This window comes from Rhinoderma darwinii, chromosome 7 (assembly GCF_050947455.1).
Source record: "Rhinoderma darwinii isolate aRhiDar2 chromosome 7, aRhiDar2.hap1, whole genome shotgun sequence".
Taxonomy (NCBI): domain Eukaryota; kingdom Metazoa; phylum Chordata; class Amphibia; order Anura; family Rhinodermatidae; genus Rhinoderma; species Rhinoderma darwinii.
The window spans coordinates 68,559,513-68,574,213 of record NC_134693.1 but is presented as its reverse complement, the minus strand read 5'-3'; the positions used below and the strand labels follow the sequence as shown (position 1 = coordinate 68,574,213).

General features: G+C 42.5%; 1 protein-coding gene across 2 annotated transcripts in view; it reads left to right on the top strand.

Annotated features, from left to right (window-relative positions):
- Window positions 1-14,701, top strand: part of MYH9 (myosin heavy chain 9) — a 152,180-nt gene that overhangs the window by 117,431 nt on the left and 20,048 nt on the right. For both annotated transcript variants that reach the window (XM_075833510.1, XM_075833511.1), the window contains exons 23-25: window positions 11,642-11,779; window positions 13,332-13,455; window positions 14,488-14,659. In XM_075833510.1, coding sequence (XP_075689625.1) covers window positions 11,642-11,779; window positions 13,332-13,455; window positions 14,488-14,659 — 434 coding nt within the window. The remainder of the gene's footprint in view (window positions 1-11,641; window positions 11,780-13,331; window positions 13,456-14,487; window positions 14,660-14,701) is intronic.

Genomic DNA, 14,701 nt, shown 5'->3' with positions numbered 1-14,701 from the left:
TGCTGCTTCAAGTCTCCTAGAGGGGCTAATAAAAAATAGTAAGAAACAGTTTTTGGAACATGACAAAACAAATGTGGGACGTTTTTTTTGGGGGGGGGGGGGGGGTTTTGTTCCTAAATCAATGTTAAAAAAGATTGGATTGGGGGTGGGGGTAACACTCATACTTAGCACTTTTCCAAACAACCCACCCACCCCCCACTTAAATTTTTTTGCTGTATCTTTTTTTATTTTTTTATTTTTTCTTCCACATGGAAAGTATTAAAAACTAAATAATAATTTGACATGTTCTCCTATGTTGGCCACCAGAGGGAGCACTTCACAGAATTACATCAAGGTGAATAAGGGAAAGCAACCTGACTCACAGCTGCTGTAAATGTGGGAGGGAAGATCACCCCCTTCCCTTTCCTACAAGCCAGGAAAAGGGGTCTTCAAATTGCTAAGCCGTGTCTGGCTGACATTTTGGGTGGGATTGTTGAAATGCAGCTGGCAGAAGCTATAGGACACCATAAGGCTAAGGGTATGTTCACACTTACTAAACAAAGGGAACGCAGCTCCTGATTTTCAGCCATTTTTTAATCAAACTCTAGTTTTTGGCTGCGTTTTTTACGGCCGTTTTTGGAGTGGTTTTTCTATAGTCTATGAAACTGCTCCAATAACGTCCCAAGAAGTCTTATGCACTTCTTTTTGGCGGGCGTCTATTTACGTACCGTTTTTTGAAAATGGGCGCGTAAAAAAAATGTCCCGTTGGAACAGGATGCTGTATTTCCCATTGAAACCAATGGGCAGATGTTTGGAGGCATTCTACTTCCGATTTTTCAGCCGTTTTTTGGGACGTTTACGGCCCGAAAAACTGCTGAAAACACTGCGTGTGAACATACCCTTAGAATGATGAAAGGGAATTTGAATTACTTTTTTCAGTTGACATGTTCACACGGCGTGTATTTGACACGTCGTTTTTTGTTTTTTAGCACATTTTACATGCCTCTCCTGCTAAACATCTTTATCCCTCCATCCGGCTGACAGTCTCTTCCAGGATCACCCCCCAATACTGCTGACTGTCTCCTCCAGCATCACTGTCCATAAGGTTGGGTGGTGATTCTTGGTGGAGACTGTCGGCAAGATTGGCTGGGGACGCATCACCATACAATCTTGCTGACAGTCTCCTCCATTGTCCCCATACAATCTTGCTGACAGTCTCCTCTGCAGTAGAGGACTGTCACACCACTCTGATAGGAATAACCATCTGCTGCGGAGTCTCCCCCCGACCTCTTGACGGACACCTCACCAATCACGGTCCGCACACCGTCTGCACTGACAATACATCTATTGACATGGGGGCACCACCCCGCCGGGGGTCACGAGAGGTGTGTGTGTGTCGCTCACACTCGCAGTGCAGCCGGACTTCATAATGGTGCCTGCTATCCCTACAAACAAACTTTTCTGCTGTGTGGCTCTGAACTGCGTCTGCGCAGTACAGAGCCAGATAGAGGAAAGGACAGCTCCCGTTCAGTGTCCTATGCACTGTGTTAACGACACATACACAGATAGAATACGGCAGCAGACACATACACAAATGAAATAAAACATGGCAGCCCCCAGTACAGAAAGTATTTCATTTTTCAATTTTTTTTTTGACAGTCAATATAATATTTTATTAAATAAATTCTAAAATAATAAATAAATCATGACATTGTCTCTTTAAACTTAACAATAACCTGGTCAGACAAAGAATAAGCTACATATAAATGTCTTCGAATTAAGAGCAGCAAAACTCTCCTGTCAGCTCAACTCCTTCACTAGACTGTCGGTCCATTCTAGTACAGATGGACAAGACGGCAGAGGCCTACCTCAATGAGAGAGGTGGTACCAAATCCAGAAGGTCATGTGCAGAAGCACAAGAGTTCTGGACTTAAAGAGCAGAACGACTTACCTGCAAACGCTGATGCTGCTGCAGAATCAACTGTAGCCTCTGGTGCCGATGTGGCCGTCACGATGCAGGACCTGTGAGTGACGTCACAGATCTGCACTGTCACAAGCTGGGCGTTCTGAAGAGAAGAGGGTGTTACTTCTCATCAGAGCGCCCAGCTAGTGAAAGTATTAAAAACGCCCCGATGTACGCACATAATACACACCCACTTGGACTTTTACTTTTAAACACACCCACTTGGACTTTTGCAAGCCTCATTTGCATAACTACAAAAATGGTCATAACTTGGCCAAAAATGCTAGTTTTTTTAAAATAAAAACGTTACTGTAATCTACATTGCAGCGCCTATCTGCTGCAATAGCAGATAGGGGTTGCAAAATCTGGTGACAGAGCCTCTTTAAAGAGGCTCTGTCACCAGATTATAATTTGACTATCTCCTACATCATTTTTGAGCAAGTCAGATTATGTAGGAGATAGTCGAGTTATAATCTGGTGACAGAGCCTCTTTAAGCGATAGACATGAAGCTAGACTTGATAGCACAATATGTTCCAGGACACACTAACGAGATTGCAGATGCAATCACCAGACAAAAGCTAACCTTGGCCCTAAAGAGCCAGCTTTTCAAAGTAGTTTTTCAGAAATTTGGGACCTTGGAGATAGCTCTATTTGCGTCAGACAACCGCTCAGATTTGTTGCACATACTCATGGTCACCAAGAGCTCGAAGGATAGAGGCCCTATCATTCCCATGGAAGCAGTTAGTACACCTCTATGCTTTCCCTCCTCCTACTCTGCTGCCACAAACTTCAAAAGATAGAAGAGGAATGTATAGCACTGTTAATATTGGTGTACCTTGTATTGCCATCAAAACTTGTGCCCCAAACTACTGCCAAAGGAAAAGCTCCCGTTGGGGAAGACAGTGGTGTTTCCAGGGTCCAATGGACCTCTTTTTACAGCTACCACAACTAATGTGGATAGCTAGGAGAATCAGCTGTTCCCATTTCCAGAATTGTCAGCACAGGCAAACCTAATTAATCTGTCCTTGAGGAAGGAAGCGTAATCGATATCGAGCCATTAGATTGGAGTTCCAGGCTTGGAATCACAAACATACATTTTGAATTCAATAAATCAAAGGATCCCAAAATCTGTAATTCAGGTATAGCTTCCAACACTTTAAAATCAATAGATTCTGCTCTGCCATTATTCCTATCCTGATAGAATATACTTAAGACTTTTGAAAGGGGCTGTAGCGTCCAGACCTATTTTTCTGAAGTACACAAGTATTTAAGATATAATGCCTCTTGACCTATTTAAGCCAATTATGTGATTTATGTCTATATGCTGGGTTGGTATCAAGTTGGTTTGCCTTCTAGCTCGGTCTGCTAGGCTGAAGGAGTTAACTTTGATACATGTAGTGGAGCTGTGGCTCGAAGACTCCCAGAGGTTACCACATTATTTTAAAGAGAAGAATCAAGACTTCACATATTGACGAATCCTATAAAAATTGATCTTTTAGAAGACCTAGCTGACTCCTCCCTCTGTGTTGCGACACTGTTAAAATCCTATCTTAACACAACATTCCCATTGCGAGGAGACCTTACTAATTTATTTATAACTTTATTTATTTATAACTTCCAGACAACCATTCAGGAAGGCCACAGCCAATACCATCAGGGGTTGGATACTCTTTGCCATGCGAAGCGCCGGGATAGAGACCAGTGGCTTTTAAAAGCGCATTCCATTAGAAGCGCTGCTTCTTCCAGACAAACTGACAATGCCACAGCTGTGGCATAGCTCAATCACCGGAGCGGCACTCACGGCTTGACTGTAATGGCTGAGACTGCGGATATTCTGGCCTGGGTTATTCGCACATCCGTGTTTTTTAACAAAGCGGGTCCATTGCGTGAAACTCGCCATGTCCTGTTCTCATCCATTTTGTGCAGATTACACTCGCCCATTCAAGTCTCTGGGTGTGTGAAAAATACAGACCGCACACAGACTACATCAGTTTAAGGCCCCATGCACACGACCGTGCCCGCAATTGTAGGCACAACTGGCCGCCGACTGCCACCCGCATTTTCGGGCTGTGCTTCCATAAAAAGTATAGTAGCATGGCCCGAAAAATAGAACATGCTCCATAATTCCCGGCACGGTTCTACGGCACGGACACCCATCCGTAGCGCTTCGGAAAGGTGTCCACGTTCAATGAAAGTGAATGGGTCAATTTTTGTGGCCCACAATTGTGGTCCGCAAAAAATGAGTTTTTGTTACGGTCGTGTACATGGGGCCTAAGATGCATAGAGAAAAAAATAAATAAAACCAGGAAGTTCTTGTAGAGGAGAAAAATCAATGACCCAAGGAACCCACTCGCAACATGGGACAGTCATATGCATGAAAATGGTCGTTATTTTTTTGCATATGAAAATCTGACAAGCTCGTGTGAAAGGCCCTACTATGAGCCACTGTAGCATCTGATCCTCCAGTGAGCTTAGTAGTCTTGTGTAAGACAAGATGGAGAAAGATGGAAATTAAGTTTTGTGAACTATTCTGCGGGGGGGAAAGGAGCCTGATAAGTAGAGGCATTTTTCTCTAAAACTTGATGTTGTAGTATGCCTTAACCCCTTAGTGACCAGCCCATTTTAGGCCTTAATGACCAAGCTATTTTATTCGTTTTTCTATAGTCTCATTCAAAGAGCTATAACGTTTTTATTTTTTCGTCTACATAGCTGTATGAGGACTTGTTTTTTGCGGGATTAGTTGTGCTTTTTAATAGCACCATTTTTGGGTACATATAATTTTTATATTAACTTTTATTAACCCTTTTGGGGGGGGATTATAAAAAAAACCTGAAATTCCGCCATTGTTCTATGCGTTTTTAAATTGACGCCGTTCACTATGCGACGTAAATAACATGTTACCTTTATTCTATGGGTCGGTACGATTACGGCGATACCACATATATGGAGTTTTTTTTATGTTTTACGACTTTTGCACAATATAAACACTTTTGAACTAAAATTATTTGTTTTTGCATCGTCGCTTTCCAAGAGCCGTAATTTTTATATTTTTCCATCAATGTAGTGATTTTTTGGGCTTGTTTTCTGCGGGACAAGACGTAGTTTTGAATAGTACTGTTTTGGGGTGCATGGGACTTATTGATTCATTTTTATTCTGACTTTTTTTGGGGGGCAATGGAAAAAAATTGCAATTTCGCCATGGTTTTTTGTGTTTTTTTTTTACGGTGTTCACCTTGCGGTTTAAATGACATATTAACTTTATTAATGGAGTCATTACGGTCGCGGCGATACCACATATGTGTACTTTTTTTTTTTTTTTTACACTTACTAAATAAAACCACTTTTTATGGAAAAAAATTTATTTTTTTTTTTTTTTACTGTACTTTTTATTAATCTTTATTTCACTTTGACTGATTTTATTAGTCCCACTAGGGGACTTTACTGTGAGATATTCCGATCGCTGCTATAATTCTCTGGTATACTTCGTATACTAGAGCATTATTACCTGTCATTGTAAATCTGACAGTCAATCTGTTAGGACGTGCCTCCGGCGCGTCCTAACAGGAATATGTCCAGGGCAGACCTGGGGGCTTTTATCAAGCCCCCGGCTGCCATGACACCCCATCGGAGACCCGCGATTTCATTCGCGGGCCGCCGATGGGTGACAGAGGGAGCGCACTCCCTCTGTAAACAAAGTTAAATGCCGCGGTCGCTATTGACGGTGGCATTTAACGGGTTAAACGGCCGCGATCGAAGTAAACTTCGATCGCGGGCGTTGGAGCAGGAGCTCAGCTGTCATCAGACAGCAGAGACCCGGCTCCTGCCTGCACGGGAGACCCGTGCAGGACTTAGACTAGGTTGACGTGAAAAGGCGTCAGCCTAGCCTAAGGCCCCTTAGTGACTCACGTGAAAAGGCGTATTGGTGGTCACTAAGGGGTTAAAGGGAATGTGTTGCCAGAAAAACATGTTTTTGTTTTTTTTAATTAAACATTTAGTGTGTAGGTGATTAAACATTGTTCAAATTTTTTCTTTTTTTCACGAGTCATAAATTAGAATTTATAATATTTCCTAATATTTCCCATTGCTGGTCACTAGATGGAGCTATTCCCAAAATTGCAGCATTGCAAAATTGGGTAAAAAGCCCTCGCTCTAGTGAGCTCTCAGCACCCCCCCCCCCCCTCCTTTATCCTGGCTAGTGCCGGGATAAACGAGGGGTTTGAACGGTCTAACCTCCTACACTGATTGTTAGCTCAAAAAATGGCGACACAGTGTAGAAGGTTTACATACAGTAGTAAACGAACACGAACATACATAGAAATCTCTTACCTGCCGCTGCGGCTCCCTCCGGCCCGTCCGCTCCGTCTGCTGCCGCTGGTCCAAGTGCACAAGTCCGGAAGCCGCGACCGGAAGTAGTAATCTTACTGTCCGGCCGCGACTTCCGGTCCACAGGAAAATGGCGCCGGACGGCGCGCATTTCAAATTGGACTGTGTGGGAGTGGCGCATGCGCAGTTCCCTCACAGACGGCAGACAAAGAAGTGGATGGGACGGGACCCGTTCGCAGTCCCTATGGGACTGTGGCTGCCGTATTCCATGTCTGTATGTGTCGTTAATCGACACATACAGAAATGGAAAAAAAAATGGCAGCCCCCATAGGGAAGAAAAAGTGTAAAAATAAGAAAAAGTAAAACAAAAACACACAAATAAATAAACGTTTTTAATAAAGCACTAACATCTTTAACATATTAAAAAAAAATTGTGATGACACTGTTCCTTTAAATTTGCTTATACTACTGTTTTATGCAACGTTTAAGTGCAGTGCCTGTTTTAATATAAAAATAAAACTTCACATTGGTCGCTGGAGCAGACACAGTAGGCTGAGGCTGACTCTTCCCCTTTTTTTTTCGGTAGCTCACTTGTCATCTTTCGCTCCTGGTTTAGACAGCAGTCAGTGGACTGATCAGTTAGGCAAGGTAGCATCACGAAGGTTTTATATGCAGCTCTCAAGTCACACTCTGGGGAAGTGGCTATACTTCATAACTTCCTGATGACTGGGAGTTAACGTACAGAGTAATGTCAGACTATTAGGCTATGTTCACACTGAGTATTTTGGGGGAGGAATATCTGCCTCAAAATTCCGTTTGGAACTTTGAGGCAGATATTCCTCTCCCTGCACGCCGATTTTCGCGGCAATTATCGCGCCGTTTTTCGCCCGCGGCCATTGAGCGCCGCGGGCATAAAACACCGAGATATACGCTTTCTCCTGGGAGGTCATAGGCGGAAGCGCCCGAAGATAGGGCATGTCGCTTCTTTTTCCCGCGAGGCAGTTTTACTGCTCGCGGGAAAAAGACGCCGACGCCTCCCATTGAAATCAATGGGAGGCGTTCTCGGGCCGTTTCTGCCAAGTTTTGCGACGCGGTTTCCGCGTCAGAAAACTCGGCAAAAGACCCCGTGTGAACATAGCCTTAGTCATTGCAGCTGCCATAAAATGCTCACACACCCTGCTACATGTTCTATAGAGACAATACAGGAAGAAAGTCGGTCTCCTTTATGGCAGGCACAAGGGAAGTTTTGAAGCAGATTTGTCCTACTATGCCGCCCTACATAATATTGTGGTGGTTGGCTAATGGAAGTGTTTAAGTACACTGGACTCCATTAAGAGTCTGGTGCATTCATGAGGGGAGTACTTCCCCCTACCCACCTATGTAGATACACTGCAGCCAGCTATCAATTACCGCTGCAAGGGGCGGGTGGAGTGCGCCACTCGCGAATAAACTGGACTCCTAACAGAACACTGGGTCCCCGGAGAATGAAGGGGCCCCGGTGCCAGTATGTGTTGCTAGGATATACCATCACTTCATAAATATCCCTTTAACCCTTTCATGACCAAGATTCATTGATACCAGTGTCAAGGTCAAATTTTCCATTTCTGATATGCATTTCTTCAAACGATAATATCTTTGAAACCGTTTTGAATATCCTATTTTTACTTTTTTTTTTTACGAGACTTATGAGGCTTTTAATTTTCTAGATTAGTTTAATTCCATGTTTTAAATTTTTGAGCAGACAAATCCCAAGAAATGTTAAAAAAAAAAACAAAAAAAACGCTTGTATTTTTTTTATATACACTAACGTTCAAAAGTTTTGGGTCACCCAGACAATTTTGTGTTTTCCATGAAAACTCACACTTATATTTATCAAATGAGTTGCAAAATGACTAGAAAATATAGTCAAGACATTGACAAGGTTAGAAATAATGATTTTTATTTGAAATAATAATTTTCTACTTCAAACTTTGCTTTCGTCAAAGAATGCTCCATTTGCAGCAATTACAGCATTGCAGATCTTTGACATTCTAGCTGTTAATTTGCTGAGGTAATCGTGAGAAACTTCCACCCCCCCATGCTACCAGAAGGCTCTTCCACGAGTTGGATTGGCTTAATGGGCACTGCTTGCGTACCATACGGTCAAGCTGCTCCCACAACAGCTCTATGGGGTTGAGATCTGGTGACTGCGCTGGCCACTCCATTACAGATAGACTACCAGCTGCCTTCTTCTTCCCTAAATAGTTCTTGCATAATTTGGAGGTGTGCTTTGGGTCATTGTCCTGTTGTAGGATGAAATTGGCTCCAATCAAGCGCTGTCCACAGGGTATGGCATGGCGTTGCAAAATGGAGTGATAGCCTTCCTTATTCAAAATCCCTTTTACCTTGTACAAATCTCCCACTTTACCAGCACCAAAGCAACCCCAGACCATCACATTACCTCCACCATGCTTGACAGATGGCGTCAGGCACTCTTCCAGCATCTTTTCAGTTGTTCTGCGTCTCACAAATGTTCTGTGTGATCCAAACACCTCAAACTTCGATTCATCTGGTCCATAATACTTTTTTCCAATCTGCCTCTGTCCAATGTCTGTGTGCTTTTGCCCATAATAATCTTTTCCTTTTATTAGCCAGTCTCAGATATGGCTTTTTCTTTGCCACTCTGCCCTGAAGGCCAGCTTCCCGGAGTCGCCTCTTCACTGTAGACGTTGACACTGGCGTTTTGTGGGTACTATTTAATGAACCTGCCAGTTGAGGACCTGTGAGGCGTCTATTTCTCAAACTAGAGACTCTAATGTACTTGTCTTGTTGTGCAGCGGGGCCTCCCACTTCTCTTTCTACTCTGGTTAGAGCCTGTTTGTGCCGTCCTCTGAAGGGAGTAGTACACACTGTTGTAGGAAATCTTCAGTTTCTTGGCAATTTCTCGCATGGAATAGCCTTAATTTCTAAGAACGAGAATAGACTGTAGAGTTTCACATGAAAGCTCTCTTTTTCTAGCCATTTTGAGAGTTTAATCGAACCCACAAATGTAATGCTCCAGATTATCAATAGCTCAAAGGAAGGTCAGTTTTATAGCTCCTCTAAACAGCAAAACTGTTTACAGCGGTGCTAACATAATTGCACAAGGGTTTTCAAGTGTTTTCTAATCATCCATTAGCATTCTAACACAGTTAGCAAACACAATGTACCATTAGAACACTGGAGTGATGGTTGCTGGAAATGGGCCTCTCTACACCTATGTAGATATTACATTAAAAACCAGAGTTTTGCAGCTACAATAGTCATTTAGCACATTAACAATGTATAGAGTGTATTTCTGATTAATTTAATGTTATCTTCATTGAAAAAAACTGTGCTTTTCTTTAAAAAAATAAGGACATTTCTAAGTGACCCTAGACTTTTGAACGGTAGTGTATTTATCTGTGTGTATTTACATATACATGTGTGTACGTATGCACTCTGTACCAATTAATGTGTATGTGACAGCACATAGTGAACAACGCAGGATCACTGTCATTAATGCCCAGTTGGTCATTAAGGTAATTAGCATAAATCTAAAATCGCTCATAACTTGGTGAAAATTGTTTTTTCTAAATAAAATAAAAAACCACTGCGGTTACCTACATTACAGCACCGATCTCATTATGTAGGAGATGGGACACTTATAATGTGATGTCAGAGCCTCTTTAGAGGCTGTCACCACATTATAAGGGCTTTATCTCATACATAATCTGATTGGTGCTGTAATGTAGCTAACAGTGTTTTTTTATTTTGAAAAACTATAAATTTTGAGCAAGTGAAGAACAATTTTAGATTTATGCTAATTAGTTTCTTAATGGACAACTGGGCGTTTACCTTTTTACCAACTTTAAACCAAAATTGTTCATAACTTGCTCAAAATTTATAGTTTTAAAAATAAAAACCACTTATCTACATTACAGCGCCAATTTGATTATGTAGGAGATAGGGCACTTATAATCTGGTGACCGAGACTCTTTATGGGCAGAAGCCGTGGGGGAAGGTGTCGAGACACAGGCAGAGAGCAGGGACAGAAATAAGTGCAGACTGCTTCATTGTGAGCAGAGCTGCACTCGTATGTTTAGGCCTCATGCACACTTCCATCACCGTTTTTCACGGATCCATTTGTCCGTGATTGGAACAGTTTGCTTTCTGTGTACACTTCCGTGTTTCAGTTTCCGAGAGGAAACAAACCCATTCACACTATGTACACAATATCGTGAGTGCCGCACATGCTATACCCTGTCCAGCAGTAGTCACTGTCCAGGGTGCTGAAAGTTACTATCAGTGCAGCCCTTTAACTCTTTCAGCACCCAGGACAGAGACTACCACTGGACAGGGAATAACATGCATGGCGCTCACAATATAGATTATTAATGTTTCATTTTAAAAAAAACCTGCAACAAAAAAAAAGTTACTATTGACCCAGAACTCCCTGCTTGCCTGCTTCTTCCTCAAGTCCGGACTGCTGAGATGGCGTTTCAGACCATGTGACCGCTGCAGCTAATCACAGGCTGCAGCGGTCACATGGACTTCCGCGTCATCCAGAGAGGTCAGACTGGATGTCAGAAGAGGGATGTGTCACGAAGACCACGTATGAACTTATTTTTCTTTCTATCGCTGCGTTCCAGCACTGATCAGCAGCCACTTCTCTCGATCAGTGCTGATAGAGAGAAGGGGCTGCCGATTAGTGCAATATCTATCTGTACCGCTGCCCGTCCGGCCGTTGCTAGGCAACGGCTTCGTCCTACACGGACGGCACACGTATTCCTTCCGTGTACATCCATGGTTTTTTGACTGACTTGTGTGGGCCACACGGTCTCGGACAAAAGTAGGACATGCTCCACTTTTGTCGAATGGAACAAAGGGACCGTCAAAAAAACTAAAGTGTGCATGGCCCCATTGAAATGAATGGGTCAGGGTGCTAGCTGTCAAAAAAACGGCTAGCACCCTGAAGGAAAAGACTGAAGTGGGCATGAAGCCTTAGTTTCATTAAACAAACGTGGTTTTTTTTTATGCAATGAAGTCAATGGTGTCTGCACTTGTAGAGAGAGCCGACACACAGATTAGTGCAGGGCTGCTCACACTGAAGCAGCTTCTGCACTCATATAGACGTTTGCAGTGTGCATCAGGGTTTAATATGTGCTAACTGCACGGGGCATCGGCAGTTAGAATGTATATAGCCGTATGGCAGTCGTGAAGGGGTTAACGCAGGCCATTTTTAACCCAAAGGTTTAAGTTTTGTTCAGATTCATCCGATGTCTTTTGACTTGTTACGTAGAGTGGTGTAGATAATCCCACTTATACAGTGTGCTGTTTTATTAAGTGTGGTTGCATTTCATTTATTAACTGTGTAGGAGCTGGAGGAACAGCTGGAAGAGGAGGAAGCTGCCAGACAGAAGCTGCAGTTGGAGAAGGTTACCGTTGAGGCAAAAATTAAGAAGATGGAAGAGGATGTAATTGTCCTAGAAGATCAGGCCAGCAAGCTGAGCAAGGTAAAAACAAACTCACGATTTCCAAACAAAGCTTACTAATTTACGGTTTAGTTGGTGCCACAGTTTTTGCAAATGTCACAATGACCGATTTTGTTTTTTTTTTACTATTTGAAGCACTTATTTTTTTAGCAAAACAAATAAAAATGAGTAGCAATATGATGGTGCATCTAAGGATATGTTCGCGTGTGGCAGATTAGTTTCAGAAATGTGATTTGTTCCATACATCTGAAAGATGCTCGCAGAAGCAACCCCGTGTCCCTGAAATGTCTGCAACAAATCTGCCGCGTGAGAAAATAACTTAGTCTAAATGCATGCAGATTCTGGGGCTAGGGGTATCCTTAATGTTCAGAAGCAGGAGAATGTGAACAGTGTTATGGAATCAGCATGTACTGTACCATGTATACATAATCTCTAATCTGCTCACTGAACAGTCAGATCTCAAACACAATACAAACTGCGATTACAGCACCAGAATAAGTGGTAAAAATAGGAGTGCAATCCCAACTGGACTGGATCCAACAGACCCACACAATGGCAAAGGGAAATTCAGGCAGCACATCCAAAATGAACTTTTATTCACTAATCCCAAACACAGGCTTCTGTAAAGTGACTTCGAGCTGATGACTGTGCCAGTACAGATGCAGGTCTTAGTCAGGTTTTTTTGTACTTTTTAAAAAAAAAAAATATATAACACTGCATAAAAAAACTCTCTCTGTTTGCTATAACACATAGCGGTTAAGCGGTTTCCTGCTAATTGCTTCAGTTTTGCCGCAATTAGCGGTAAATTCCATGCAAATACAGCAGCTTTACTTCAGTGTAAATATGCCCCTCAAACACTTTTGTACACTTAACCATTTACACCTATATTAATTTGGTATCGCCACGATCTTATTGATACGCAGAATAAAGTTAATGTTTTTACTGCACTGTGAACTCTGTAGAAGCGAAACCCAAAAACAATGGAAGAATCTCTTTTACCCCATAACTGCAAAACTGCAGCATGCTCATTCTGTTCTGGATGTTCTCTGTGGATTTCAGGGATGAAATCGGCAGCAAAATACACACTTTGTGAACACACCCGAATTATACTGACAAAAGCTAGCAAATTCAGCTCAAAGGCAGGTGTTTTGCCATTATTTTTGCAAAAATGCTGTGGTTATGTAAAAATGTGGCAAAAAGCAGTTTTTTTTTTCAAAAACAACGTTCGTGTTGCAATTTTGGCAATCGCTGTAAGAAAAGACACAAAGCCCATCCATGTGAATGCACCCTCGGTGTGGTCATGTCGCAGTATTTGTAAAAACACAAGGTTTTGACAAGATTTTGCAACGATTGCAGCAAAAAACGCAGTTTTAACCGCATTGAAGATATAGTAGGAACTGGTATATTCACACAAACTAAACTGAAAGCCTAAGCAATGGGAGAGACTCAAAGTACTTGAGTTACTGATCATTCTATAGGCACTACAATAACTTAAAAATGAATTAACCATAAGGGGTAGATTTACTTTGGGCTATAACTCTAATAAAACACATAATTTCAATACACTTTTTAGGAGAAGAAATTACTTGAGGATCGTATTGCAGAATTTTCAACCAATCTAGCTGAGGAAGAGGAAAAGTCAAAGAGCCTGGCTAAACTAAAACACAAGCATGAAACAATGATCTCTGACTTGGAAGGTAAATGCTTCACAACTGGTTATAAGGTTCTATGGGCATACATAGAATGAAGAACCCTGCCTGGACAACCCCTTTAACTAATTGTTACCCCTTCCGGCATTATCATACAGGGGATGTATAGTTTAATCGGGGGTGATGACTACTGCTGTGATTTGGGCTAATGTGATTTTTGATGTGTTTTTAACAACGCCTTAGGCTGTTAATGCTATAGATGCCTATGCCTTACACACCGGATGCCCTATTAATTTAGAACAAATCCTGTGTTTTGCTGAACCCTGCAGCTCAATCCCAGAAGTTTCCATTCTCCCCCTTTTATTGGGTAACCGAGGTCGCAATGCCTCTACAGACGTCATTAAATACCTGTAAAGGCTCCTGAACGCTTTGAAATCAGTCATGTGTTTTCTTACGCATGAAACACTGGCGGCTCCGTATAAGGTTTAAAATAAGTACATATGAAGAGGTTCTAAGAAATACTTCTTTTAACACTCATACTGAGCAGTAACCTTGGGACTGCCGGGAAGCTCCTTATGGCGTCAGCATTTTGAGACAGTAAGGCTCTTTGTGCGCCTGAATGTCATCAGAAGCCACACTGTGGTTCCCCTCTGGCAGGGGATTTGCTGCTTTCCGGACACTTGCTGCTGCTGGAAGGACTGACTTACCAGTGGAGTAGCAACTAGAGCAGGCGGATGCTGTGGTGGTGCCCGAGCATTACTACTTTTTCTCCCTGTAAGAGAGAGGTCCGTTCCTAGTTGAGAGTACTGAACACCCTGGGGAAGCATGGGAGGGTGATGGCATGGGCCTCTGACAGGGCAGAGTGGGAAGCCGGCCTGGTACTGGGGGAGCTCACATTGTAACAGGAAAGTCTGAATGGAGGCCTCTAAGGTGGGGATGGCCTCAGTCTGTGGCCCCTGAGATGCTCTCTAGTATGATTTTAAATAGGAACTGTTTCCTGATGTATTAAATTTCATTTGTTTGTTTCCCCCCATCGTTTTTGAGTTCATGCTCACATACCTTGGTTGAATCTGCTTGCAGAGCGCCTTCGTCGTGAAGAGAAGCAACGCCAGGAACTAGAGAAGACACGTCGCAAGTTAGAGGGGGACTCTACAGATTTACATGATCAAATTGCAGAGCTGCAAGCACAAATAGCTGAATTGAAAATGCAGCTACTTAAAAAGGAGGAAGAATTGAATGCTACCCTTGCAAGGTTAGCAGAGATTGAACTTTTTTTTTTTCTTTTTCCCCCAGA